Source organism: Taurulus bubalis, assembly GCF_910589615.1.
Source record: "Taurulus bubalis genome assembly, chromosome: 4".
Lineage (NCBI taxonomy): Eukaryota > Metazoa > Chordata > Actinopteri > Perciformes > Cottidae > Taurulus > Taurulus bubalis.
Genome location: NC_136592.1, coordinates 12,253,712 through 12,267,382, shown reverse-complemented (window position 1 = coordinate 12,267,382; position 13,671 = coordinate 12,253,712). Strand labels below are relative to the sequence as shown.

Genomic DNA, 13,671 nt, shown 5'->3' with positions numbered 1-13,671 from the left:
GGCCTGGGCTTCTGCATCTCCTTTGGTATCCGGTGTAACCTGGGCGTGGCCATAGTGGGCATGGTCAACAACAGCACCATCCACCTGAAAGACAAGATCATCATCACAGAGGTGTGGCAACGGCTGCGCGCACTCATGACGTACAGGCAACGTAGACCGCGCGCCGCAAGATACAAGACACCTGCTTCTTATTTAATAAGAAACTAAAAACAGAAAAGGGGAAATTAATTCCTCCAGACATTCTATACAAAATATGTAAGGCCTACGGGTATATTCCGCCATAAAATCACTTTAATAACCCCCAATAATCATGGATGATGAGCTTGTAATTTAAGTCGACATTTGTGGGTATGAAGAACCTTTTATTAAATAGTTGAATGCAAGCCTAAATCGTTAATTCGCCGTAAAGATGCGTCCCATGTATTATAATGTCAGATGGCTTTTATAGGCGATGTTCTATATTGATGTATAATACATTTTGGGAAATAGCCTATATGATGCAATTTTAAAAGTATCAAATGTGTATGGAAAGCCCAAATCATGAAACCTATCAGTTTACGTTATTCTGAACTCTCGGCAGCATTTATTTGCATAAAAGGCAAATAAGTTAAAAGACACACATAAGCTATACATCTAAAAAATAAATCTCAATAACTGAATTCACAACAACTTATAGATATATAGGTACAGTTACATATTTTTTTGTAGTTTTTGCGTTTAGGCCAAATATTAACCGAAATATATAGCCTTTACCTACATCTGACACAGCTATACTTTCACACATATTCTCAATAGTGTTTATTTCACAGTGCAGGAGGCATGCATGGTTTTGATGCGCATATCAATTTAATCTGATCGAAATAACCCATTGCAGGCCTTTCATAGACAGGCCTGGATTGAGAACAATCCATTCAGAGAATACACGTTTCGTTTCTTTCAACAGAGGTCATTCAACCAAATGCAACGTCATTGTTGCGTTTTGTCACTAGTTTTGATTTTCCATATTATCTCCCAGAAAGCCAAGTTCAACTGGGATCCAGAGACGGTGGGACTGATTCACGGATCATTTTTCTGGGGCTACATTGTGACGCAAATCCCGGGAGGATTCATATGCTCCAGACTGGCAGCAAACAGGTAGGGCCGTCCTCCTGGGGAAATACCATAAATACAACACAGTGGCAGTCATTTTTCCGATTTTATTATTTTTTTGAATTACCATTTTTTGCCAATTAATCAAACTGTTGGTGTCGTCTCACTCTCATTATGTATTGTCTGTTATCTCTAAAATAAAGAGGAAACAAAAATGAACACATAGGGACTGGAATAAATTCAGACCAAAAAAAAGAGCCTAGGCCAGACGTGAAAAAATGGCGTCTCGCCTGAATTATGAATTGGTTAAAGAATTCACAGCTACAGGCTGAGTCTCACCACATAAAGGCAGCAGACATGCAGACAGTCAGCTGCTCTGAAGTGATGCAGAGCTGCAGGGAGGCACCGGGCTGGCAGGCCTGCTCCTGGTGTCATGGCTTTCTGCCACCTGTTAATGAGATCCCTGGGGGGAGCCGGGTCTAGTCTCTCAGGGCACGCAGACCAGACCCGGTCTTTAATTCACATGAGCACTGCCATGAGTCATCATAATTATTACAAACAATATACAGGCCATAACATTAATACGAAGATACACGTTTTTAGCTCGATATTCACAATCTTGTCAATTGGTAACACCACCATGAGGGCAACATGGTTCTGCTTAGATGTTTAAATCCTCAGCGCGCTATAATTATGAACGTGTATAGTCTATAAATTAAAACCAAACAATAGCCTAATATTGACAGACACTAATTCTGAAAAGGGGGCCAACATGTCTAACACATCTACCTGCTATAATTTTATATTATTGTGCCCTATCGCTCGTTTTTGTTTCACATGTGTATTTCCCTGCACCCCGGCTGTCCTTTCCTCGTCCTGTTGACTGACACGAGGATGTAATCGAATCAATTGGTCTCGTGCCCAACAGTAGTCTCAACCGGATTAGGAGTTCCCCCCCGCGTGCAGATGAGAGGGGCGGGAAAACGTGACAGAAATGAGAAATAGCTCCCTGTTTATTGGCCCGCCCTGTTTTTTTTTAACAACCGTAGAGAGTCATTATACGCAAATGTTCAGTGGTCAATACATGGTTTGTTTGTATCTATGGAAATGACAAATTAAAATTAAATGACATTCATTTATGAAAAACATTGCTGCTTGAAATATGTATTTTTTCGGATGGGAGCGCGAGCCAATCAGAACCGAGGACACAACAGAGTTTTTTTTATTGCGACAGATATTTTCATAGTCTCCCCAATGACATAAAGACAAAGATACGTTTAATGACCTTTCATGTAGAATATATATAAATTGTTAATTTGCCATGGCTATTTATTATAAACAATGGTATGATAACGTTAATATGTTCCTGAAAAGATAAAGGCATATGTCATCATGCGATATTTCAATGCTCTGCTCATTGTCACCATAGCACATAGCTTACGCATGGCAATGCCATTCATTCAGTTTAGTTCAGATCATAATGATATTTATGAAATGCTACATTTAAAATGCATCTTATAATTTTCAGGGTATTTGGTGCAGCCATTGTGCTAACCTCGTGCCTCAACATGTTCATTCCCTCGGCTGCCCGAGTCCACTATGGCTGTGTCATCTTTGTCAGGATATTACAAGGGCTGGTGGAGGTAAGAGTTTACATCTAAAGGTGTATTACAACAATTTAAGTATTTCTTCCCTTTACAGTAATACAAATCGTGGATGGATTCATAAATACAATTCAGCCCTGAAAGCATTCTCACTATTAATTGGACATAGAGGTTACATAAGTGGGATGGAATTTCTGTTACTGTGGCTATCCATAGCTGAGGATCTGCAATAATACACTACACAAAGGGGCTTCTTGCCAATGTTACTCCAGAAGAAAGCACAGGAAAGACTGTACCATGCACTGGATTTTCAACCAGAGGAAATGTGAGAGCTGTATTGATCCAGTTCATACAGCCGAGTGTTTGTGCAAGTCCAGCTTCCAATTTTGCGGTCACACTTTGTATCGTGGAAACACAACAGCAAAGTGCTGGTAGATGCAAATAAAAATGCTGATCGGCAAAAGTACATTGGTCCTCTGGCTTCGTATAGTGAATTATGACACCAGATGTATGCCTGCTGTATAGTTGATGTTGTGTATATTGGTTATAGTGCAAAACACAGACAGCTGATATAACAGGTCTTATACACAAATATGACAGCATGTACAAATGCAGTGTTTGTAGAAATGGGATACTTTTTTTAGGAGAGAATGTCTGGATGAGAGCTTTCCATTACATGTTAATGGTTTTAGACAAATGGTTTCAAATTCTTAGTCATGATGGTGGATTATTCTCTCACCGGTAGCCCAGCAATATGTTACAGCATATCTTTATTGAAGGCTAATTTATAGATTTGAAGAGTTGTGTGGAGAATAAATAGTAAAAAGAAAGTCATATTATAACGCACTGCATTGCTCTCCTAAAACAGTATTTTTTAGTATTTTACATCAGCACAGTTTGAGTTTGTTCAGATTAGTGCCTGATGGAAATGTAATAGCTGCAGGGCTGCTTCGCTCCATGCACAGCTCACCTCTGTAGCAATTTGTTCATGGTAATTACAAGGGTGAAAATGTTAATTTATTTAATTATATCAGAATCTGTTGATTCATGTTCATATGTATAAGGATATTGCCTCTTAGATTGTTGCTAATTCCTAAATTCAAATAATCCAGAAATACAATTTATGTGAACCATAACAATGCTTTTATCATGTTTAAAAAGGACGGGTATAACTAATTCCTGTAATTAGTTTATTGTACAAACCAGTATATCTATTTGAACCAAATGCCGAAAAATGGCTGACATGGAGCACTCTCATTGAATACATACATTTCCAAAACAAACTGTGAGTATCAGGAGTGCTGAAATGATAATCTGACAAATATAGAGTTCCAGTCTGCTGTTTCTTACTATGAACACAGACTGTCTCTGTGTGGTGTGTTTAGGGAGTGACCTACCCGGCATGTCATGGCATCTGGAGTAAGTGGGCTCCTCCGCTGGAGAGGAGTCGACTGGCCACCCTCTCATTCTGTGGTAAATACTAATTTCTCATTTTCTCCTATTGGCATTAATACATTGTGTGACGAAATGATGTGTTACATATTACCGTATAGTGGTTAAGAAGTCTGACTTGACTCCCTTGTCTCGCTGTCTGCCAGGCTCTTATGCTGGTGCCGTGGTAGCGATGCCTCTGGCTGGGATCCTGGTTCAGTATTCAGGCTGGTCCTCTGTGTTCTACGTCTATGGTAAGATGGAACGATGATGCATGTGATGTGTGTGTGTGTGTGTGAGTGTGTGTGTGTGTGTGTGTGTGTGTGTGTGTGTGTGTGTGTGTGTGTGTGTGTGTGTGTGAGATGAAGTCAAATTCATTCATTAATATAATAAAGTAAATATAAATATGTGTGTATGTGGAAAGTGGGTGGCTAAAGTGTTTTCAAGCTGGTTGAAACCTTGAGAGTTTGACACTCAGTGAAAGTCAAATGGATTTATCCAGGCCGACTGCATATTGATTTCCTCCCCCCAATGTTTTGGTATGTCAATAGATAAATCCATGTTTAATGTTTCTCACTGGACTGGATTCAGTTAGCTATCCTGCCTGGGTTTTATTCTCTCAGGCGTTCTGGAAAGATCAGACTGCCAACGACTCTCTATCTATGTGTGTACATACCGCTGGAGTCAAAATTGGCTGCACTACTTTGTCTTTAATGATCTAAAATTCTGACACGTTTTCTATCTGTGATGTGCAGGATGCTTCGGCATCTTTTGGTATATTTTCTGGATCCTTGTGTCTTATGAGAGCCCTGGTGAACATCCTACCATCACTGATGAGGAACGCTGCTACATAGAGGAGAGCATTGGAGAGAGCGTCAAGCTATCGGGTCCTGCCGAGGTATACCAGCCGAGACAATGAATATTTTTTTATCCACCCAGCCCTCTTTGTTCTCAACCGTTTTTGCTGTACAGGGTGCTAGAAGTACAATGATTCCATTCCATCAGCCATTTCCATCACCTTTTGTCTGTTGCAAGGGAGACGCAAAAGTATTTATGTCAAATTCAATCCTTTGTGATAATCTATTGCAGAAATTCAAGACCCCCTGGAAGAAGTTCTTCACCTCAATGCCCGTCTATGCAATCATTGTGGCCAACTTCTGCAGGAGCTGGACGTTTTACCTGCTGCTGATCAGCCAGCCTGCATACTTTGAGGAAGTCTTTGGCTTTGAGATAAGCAAGGTGACCTTACAATACAAGTCAGTAGACAGGTGACAAACACGGAGTATGTATTGAGTGATTGATGAATGACAGATTAAAACGCACTGCAAATAATCCCTCAACAATAGTGCCAAGCGTTTTGGAGCTGAGCATGTGACTTGTTGCTCTTGGAATGATTCGTTATATAAATCAATGTCAGCAACTGGTGGCCTGTCATGAACTGACACATTACATAACAAGGCTACAACAAGGTAACAACCTGCAATCTCACGCTGCTGTTTACCATTCAGTGCACTACATTTACCCACTTTATTTGTTCGTCCAAAACATATGAAATTCAGACAATGAAACAAAAAAGTAGTGTCCATGGCAACAATCTCACGGTGCTATTTGCCGCAACTTTTGTTTTTAAGTTTTGAAAAAGCTCATGAGCAATGATTATTTGTGACGTCTCTCATGTGTGGTGACTGTGCCTGCCAGCGATGAAACTAAATGATGATGTATTTCCTCAAAAAGGCCTCCTGAATTGGTTGATTGTCTGCTTGTGGTTGCAGGTCGGCATGCTGTCCGCGCTGCCACATCTGGTGATGACCATCGTCGTGCCCCTCGGCGGCCAGCTGGCCGACTACCTACGCAGCAGGAACATCCTGACGACTACCACTGTCAGGAAAATCATGAACTGTGGAGGTGAGAAGTCGGAACCGAGGATGAAATATCATTTTCCACACCTCTCTCTGCTCAGATACTGGGTGTTATTTCACGGTGTTAGATCCATACTCCTCTTTTTTTGTTGCTCTTCACTGCCAGAGAGATGGTTGAGTTTATATTTTTCTGTTCAATACTTAGTTGACTCGGTGATTGTGACTGTGCATTGATTTCATAACTGTCACTTGGGTAATTGAGTGCAGGCCATGTATCATGATTAATTAAATTGGCACCACAACGTCCAGCAGCCCGAGGGCTTTGTGTGTTTTTGTGTGTGTGTGTGTGTGTGTGTGTGTGTGTGTGTGTGTGTGTGTGTGTGTGTGTGTGTGTGTGTGTGTGTGTGTGTGACCTGCTGTCTATCTCTGTTAGGATTTGGCTTGGAGGCCACATTTCTGCTGGTGGTGGGATATTCCCACAGCAAAGGCGTGGCCATCTCCTTCCTGGTACTTGCAGTGGGCTTCAGTGGATTTGCTATATCAGGTTAGTACAAGTAAAACACACTTTCTGCTCAATCAGAATGCAATTTAGGCACAGTTACATTTTTCTTGCTGAGCATTGAATATAGAAGATTGATATTCTCACATGTCAGAGTGGTATAGATTTTTTCATCAAACTATTTGCAAGAAAGAGAAAAAGCATATTTTCCTAAATGTCTATCTATTTTAGTAACATCCATAACATTTAATTAGCACACTGTATGTCCAGTCAAAACAGGCAGTACATTTGTGTCAGTTCACCTGAAATTGTGAGATTTTGTATTAAAATAATTTTGCAAACGTTGTTAGGTTGAGAGCATGTAGAAGTGGGGAATGTTATACCTTCATTAAAGTTACTTTAATGATAAGATAGTTGGTTCTTTCCTGACTAATTGGCATGCAGCTCAAGTATGAGTTTAGGGATCATATAATATGACAAACATTGTTGAAATGTATTTGAAATACAAAACAATGTTGTTGCCATCCCAAGCAGTGGTGTATTTACTGTTGTTTGACAATATGATTCCCCTTTTGAAAAAAAAAAAAATCAATATAAACTGCGTAACAGACTTCCTCAAGACATCAGGTTACAGATATTATTTGTAACACATTTTAACTGACGGGCAAAAAGGTCCTTTCCGCATTCTTAAGCCACTCATTCAACAGATCTTTTCATGTTGATGCGCCGGTCTGTGACTGTGCAAAATCTTCTATTATTCTTCTAATATATATATATATATATATATATATATATATATATATATATATATATATATATATATATATATATATTTATATATATATTTATATATATATATATATATTCTAATATTCTTGCCTGTTGTTCTTCAGCTTTCTCCTGGAGTGTTTAATAATTCAATGCTAGCTAGCTGTCTCGGGGGATTTGCCAGGCAGGCAGTGTGAGGCAGATCGCGAGGACACTTACTCATTCAGCCAGTCACTGTGGGGGAGGAGGAGAATGTGCAGCGAGTTACTGTCTATTTCTGCAACAAGATGGTCACCATTTGGGCTACTTTCATCTCTAGCTTCTGTTTTGCTACTGTCACAGTGGTTTGCCTAAATTTGGCATTTTAATCTGGTTGTCTGGTCATGTCATAATTTTAAAAAGGTAAAATGTATCAACACTATTTCAATTGAATGTGTTGCTTTTTGTTTGCTCCATCAGGATTTAATGTCAATCACCTGGACATCGCTCCGCGCTATGCCAGTATTTTAATGGGAATCTCTAATGGTGTGGGTACTCTGTCTGGGATGGTGTGCCCGATAATTGTTGGTACTATGACAAAGAACAAGGTAAGAGCTTCGCCATACAGGCACCAAAAATGGCATGAATTAAGATCCACTCATTTTATGTGTACAATAAGTCTTAATGGTCTAAATAAAGACCTATATAAGTCAGCAACACTTAAAGTCTCCCTATTTGGCATTTAATAGCAGTAAATACTGTTAACATTTAACAAACTATAATGCAGCTGTAAGCAGGTATGCATGCGTATAATGTAGAGACTCTATTTAAAACATGTATTCATAAGATAAAATAGAATTGCTGTCAAATGTGGACTTTAAGATTTTAGGACATAAAGTGACAGATTTGACTCCTAATTTTTGATTAGTGGTACCTGGAAAGAAAATATATGAAAATATGTACTGTATATGTACATTATATGATGTCCACATGTGGTCAAATATTGAAACCCAAGACTCAATGTTTTTTTTGTTTTTTATGTCTGCACCACCTTATTAAATATAAATATTACAGATTCACAAAACACACATTTCACATTCCTCAGAAGTGCATTTGTTGGACAACAATGTCTCTTGCATATAGACACTACTTGTAAGTGAGATATTTTCATTGTTGGCTTTAGTTATTTTAAAATAAAAATGTCCAGGCCTTTTAATAAAAAAAGCTAATAAAACTGTACTTTTGGGTTTGCGTCCCTCTTCAGACCCGAGAGGAGTGGCAGTCTGTGTTCCTGATTGCCTCCCTGGTGCATTATGGGGGTGTGATCTTCTACGGGATTTTTGCATCGGGAGAAAAACAGCCCTGGGCCGACCCAGAACTGACCAGCGAGGAGAAGTGTGGCTTCATAGACGAGGACGAGCTGGCAGAAGAGACGGGCGACATCACTCAAAGTTACGGGGCCTTAGGCGGTCCGGCTAAGTCATATGGCGCAACCACACAGGTGAACGGAGGCTGGGCTTCAGGCTGGGAGAAGACAGAGGAGTATGTCCAGGAAGAAGCACAGGCAGGAGGCTACGGATACAGTCAGGATGAGGGATACTCCTCGACCAAAACACACAATCACTGACACATGAGTAGACTTATTTTCTTGAATGTGCATCAGTTTAGTCAAAAAAATATCAACAAATGAGTAACAAGAAAAATTACAATCTGTCATTGTATCGTTTGCACAAATTCAAAAAGTAAAAAAGTATCAACTTAATGTTCAAATTTCGAAAGTGTGCAAGCGTACAATAAGCGTACAATATTCAAAGATATTGGATTACTAGAGATGTAACACATATCAAATTGGCAGTCTGTAAATGTATTATTATGCATACTGATAATAGATATATTCATTCGGAGTGCAATTGTGTGTAAATGTCAACATTTGTATCCCATCAGCCGAGGCTTCCTGACCACACTGAAGCCAGTAGGGTTACATAGGAGATGACCCCTTGTTTATCGACTTAACTGTGACAGTACAACGTCCTACAAGCCAGCCATTACAGTGTGTAGATATGTCCCTCCACAGCGTGATGAACAGAAACTAGACCCTCTGTTGATATAGATTGTACTGTATCTCTCTGCACTCAGAGTAGTGTGTCCTTTTAATGCACAATATGATGTTTTTTGTTTTTTTTATCACCGGCTTATGTGTGTGTAAAAGTCCTTAACATGTAAGTGAGCTTGTGTCGAGATTTGAGTGGCTTGTGATGACCGTTTGGTTACACTTTCACGTGGTAAAAAAGAATAGAAAATGCCTGTCTAATGTTTGCTATATGTGATCCATTTGGTGACACGATATCTCTGCAGACGAGCATTTTGATTTTAGCAATTTTCATCCGTCACATCTCAGCAGTGTAGTGCAGGAGTAAAGCCATTCTCATTATTCTACTCACCATAACTGTCAAAAGTCTAGTTGCACCAATGCATTGTTGAAAGAGTTGTCTTAACTAAAACATATATAGAGATAAGAGATAACTAGTGAGTAAAGATGTATAAGAGTTTATAGATTACATTTAGAGATTCACACTCATATGTGAGTGTATAAAGGGTTTGTGCAATGCAAAGAGTTTAGCAAAGTACAGATGAATCAAAATCAGTATGAGATTCTTACTTTATTAGAGCAGCAAACCTAAGAAACTTAATTGTCTTTAGACAAAAATGAATAATTAAAATGATGTGAAACATATGTATATGATCAAATGGATAAGAGAGATATTTTAATGTTAAAACCTAGTACACATATTATGAACAATCAAAGTTTAAAAAAATAAATCTATTATGTGAAATAATCACAACTGTTGTAACTTCAGTAGAAAGTTGAGAGGTTAGGCTGTGTAGGATCACATCGTTTTAAGTGAAAACGTTGTGATACATGTCTTTGAAGCCTTTGAAACTAAAAGGAGAAGAGTTTAAAATATCAATTGACAGTATAGAAGTAAACATTCCTAAACAAGTATTTACACGTTTACATTAATCTATACTTTGCATAAAGTTCACCAAAACAAGATATTTCTATGACAGAATGGAAGTGAGATGAATAATGTAATAATGACGTGTCTTCATGGGAGTCTGGTAATGAAAAGTCTGTCTGGTCTTCATTCTGCTCTCACACAGACAAACTCTGATGGGAGACACTTTGGTTTCATTTGTCTGTGGAGACCTTAAGTCAGCACTTCACAATATAGATGTGTATGGATGTGTATTTATGCATGGAACAAAGTGCAATTTGTGGTGTGTCCTTTTTTATGTTTCCCTTTCTTTCAAACTTATTTGTATTTGTCTCAGAAACTGTTACTGATGCTTCAATTTCTTTGCACAATCAACCAAAGGTGAAGAGCAGAGCTGGGTTTTAGGAAGTTAAATATTTTTTAAGGGAGTACAGAACATCAGCAGCGAGGTTCCAGCGTTCGGACCCACAGCGTGCAAATGGCACCAAAACATTACTCAGTGTACAAAGCAATAAATCCATAGTAACAGTTCTGGTCAAAACGTCATGAACAGTCATTATGTAACCGTTTTTTATGCATTTGTTTAACAGTCGTGTTTTTTTGTGATAACAAATGTAGAAAATATAAAAATATACAGAAAAAAACATAGAAATATATGTATGAAAAATATAGTAATAGAGTCCAACACAAACGTCTTTGACAACAAGGAAGAGTTTTTGTGACAGGGCTGCTCACCAGAAGAGAATGATATAAAGAGCTTCGTCTGAGAGGCGGACGCTCTTCTTCTTCATGTTTCTGTTTTTGTTTTGATGTGTGCTGTGGTTCTCTCTCTCTCTCTCTCTCCTCACTTTTTAGTTTGATTAATGTTCTTCATTCAGTGGACCCTCGTTGCCCTACTTAGCCATGTGCACCTCCTCTCTCCAGCTGTTCAACCCCGATTTCATTTTCACAATATTCATCGACATTAAGGATGAAATCTAAACAGGCGATTCTACATTTTCAAAAATGACGAATGTGCAACCTGAAGTAGTTCAAAGTTCCCTGTTTCTGTGCCTCTGAAGTTACAATGTGATTCTATGCCTTCTGTTGCTGTGTAAATTGAGAGGTTTGTTGGTGTCGAAATGAAATACTCTATATCATTTTTGATAAAAAAAAAACAACCTAAAACAAAACCTGTGTGTGTCCTGAGTATTTGTGTTGGCAACAAAGGAGAAAAACAGTGTTGAAGAACATAAACAAGGGCACATTAGCAATTTCTTGACCATTGCAACACTTTCCACTTCGTATTTACATGTTGCTTATAACTCAAGTTGTTAAAACTGCAATAACCGATACACAATAACTGATCAAGACAACTGCACCTACAAATGGATGCTAATAATATTTGTCCTCTGCATTTAAGCCATCCTATGCATTGGAAACAGTGGGACTGAACCACCGCTGCTTGGGGTTCAGTTTCTCGCTCAAGAACACTTGGACACGCAAAGAGCAGGAGCGGAGGAGCATTGTGCTAAAAGAAAAACCCACTCTACTCACTGAGCCACAGCTGTCTCTCTTTACAGCAGATACTGAGATACTTGGCCAAACATGAATTAGTCTACAGTCAAACTAATGCAGTCATCTATGTTGGTTTAGTGACTTCCCCAGAAGAAGAAGGAAGAAGTTCATTGTCTTTCATGAGGATATCTCAACATCTACACAGCTTATAAGGGATTTCATGTTGGGAAAGGGCTCTGAGGTTTTCAGCGTGGCAGGTCTGAGGACACCTCTGACTAGTCACTTGGTGCAGCTTTAATAAGCAGGTCGATTGTCGGTGAAAAGTCAAAAGGAGTCAACAATGAAGCTGAAGGACTATTCACACTGAATAAGTATAGCCAAATGTAGCAGATTACAAGCGGATTAAAAGGCAATGAACGCACCTGTGGAAATGTGGCTGAAAGGAGGGACAGAGAGGCAGAATAGGCAAGAAATAACACAACTGAGGCTGACATTGTGAGAATTGTATACTGTGACAAGACAGACATTCCCAACATATCATACACATTGTTCTTACTCACTGCAAAACACAGTAACATTAATATACTGATGTCGAGGGAATGATCCAAATCAAAAACTTCAGTGGGTGAAACCCTGAAAATCGTGTTTTCAGTTGTGTAGCTGCTCCAGCAAAGCCATAGGAAGTGCTCAGTTAATGGCTGCCCTCCTTCCCCGTCGGTGAAATCAATAGGGACGGTCCGCACCTATCGACTGTTCTAACCTCTTAATGGAGACTAGAGGGAGGAGGAGCACTTATCGAGCTATTTGGATGTGTTATTTTGATTTAGAAGCTGATCCCCACCTCCACCAAGAAAGCTTCAGCACACAGTTCTCACAGATGACCATAAGAGGAGATACAGTACAACAAAGCAAAACAATACACCTGAGTAGACATACATAATTTGTTTTCACTTATAGGTTAATGAGTTCTCCACTGAATTCCAATACAATTCAGTGGAGAAATATACATTTTTTATATAACATAAATATGAAACATTTTGAAGACCAATAAATCAAATGTTGACTCTGTGATTGTAAAATGTAATCATAGAAAATGAATCATACTACTTATTTTAGATGTCACACAAGACATAGTCCAACTCTGCTAAACTATCCCCTTTAAAGTTTATGTAGAGTATATGTATACCTGATTGTCTCCTGCCTATGTGGTTTAACCTCCATGTCTGTCTTTAAAAGTAATTTTGTATGGATTCCGGCACTGTGAAGAGCCGTATTTGTGAAATTAAATTCAGACCACATTCTCTTTCCTAACATCACTGACGTCAAACAACTCTGCAGGAGCTCTGAAAAGCCCAAGGTGACACAGAGATCAGTATGTGATTGATGCACAACTTCTGGAGCAGGGGATATTAAAAGCATGCTCTCTGTCCATGTGCCTGTGCTCTGGTGTGTGTGTGTGTGTGTGTGTGTGTGTGTGTGTGTGTGTGTGTGTGTGTGTGTGTGTGTGTGTGTGTGTGTGTGTGTGTGTGTGTGTGTGTGTGTGTTATTGTGACTCTTGTCCCGGCTCAGCCCATTGCTTTTGTTAATTTGACAGGCTCAATAAACGCGTCACCAGTCACCCTAAATGCTGTTTTCTCAGAGTCAACCAGCCAGAACCGTCATCCCGTCCCAGTGCAAGTGAGGGAGGTGACCCATAACCCTTTGTGACAATCAATCTGTCTATTTTGCAAAACCTGCCACCTCCTCTCAGCCTCTGGGTCTGTGTAATTGATGCAAGTCTACGTGCAGAAACACGTCATCCGGCAACTCTTTAATGTTCTGTTGGGTTTAAACTTTCATTTGCATCATGTATATAAATATAGCAAGTGGGTTGGTGCGTCTGACAGCATGGATGCTAAATTGAGAGAATGCGTGCGCATATGTTCAGCATCTCAAATGGCTGTTCAAAT

At 39.3% G+C, this 13,671-nt stretch overlaps 1 protein-coding gene across 1 annotated transcript in view; it reads left to right on the top strand.

Moving 5' to 3' along the window:
- The window catches only part of slc17a6b (solute carrier family 17 member 6b), a gene marked incomplete at both ends in the record, with an annotated part of 10,594 nt that extends 1,738 nt beyond the window's left edge, over positions 1 to 8,856 (top strand). Inside the window, 11 exons of the mRNA XM_079217517.1 lie at positions 1 to 111; positions 1,016 to 1,134; positions 2,618 to 2,732; positions 4,079 to 4,166; positions 4,292 to 4,378; positions 4,880 to 5,022; positions 5,214 to 5,363; positions 5,897 to 6,029; positions 6,417 to 6,527; positions 7,710 to 7,837; positions 8,494 to 8,856. The exon at positions 1 to 111 is cut by the window's left edge and continues 145 nt beyond it. Coding sequence (XP_079073643.1) covers positions 1 to 111; positions 1,016 to 1,134; positions 2,618 to 2,732; positions 4,079 to 4,166; positions 4,292 to 4,378; positions 4,880 to 5,022; positions 5,214 to 5,363; positions 5,897 to 6,029; positions 6,417 to 6,527; positions 7,710 to 7,837; positions 8,494 to 8,856 — 1,548 coding nt within the window. The remainder of the gene's footprint in view (positions 112 to 1,015; positions 1,135 to 2,617; positions 2,733 to 4,078; positions 4,167 to 4,291; positions 4,379 to 4,879; positions 5,023 to 5,213; positions 5,364 to 5,896; positions 6,030 to 6,416; positions 6,528 to 7,709; positions 7,838 to 8,493) is intronic.
- Between the last annotated feature and the right edge of the window lie 4,815 nt (positions 8,857 to 13,671).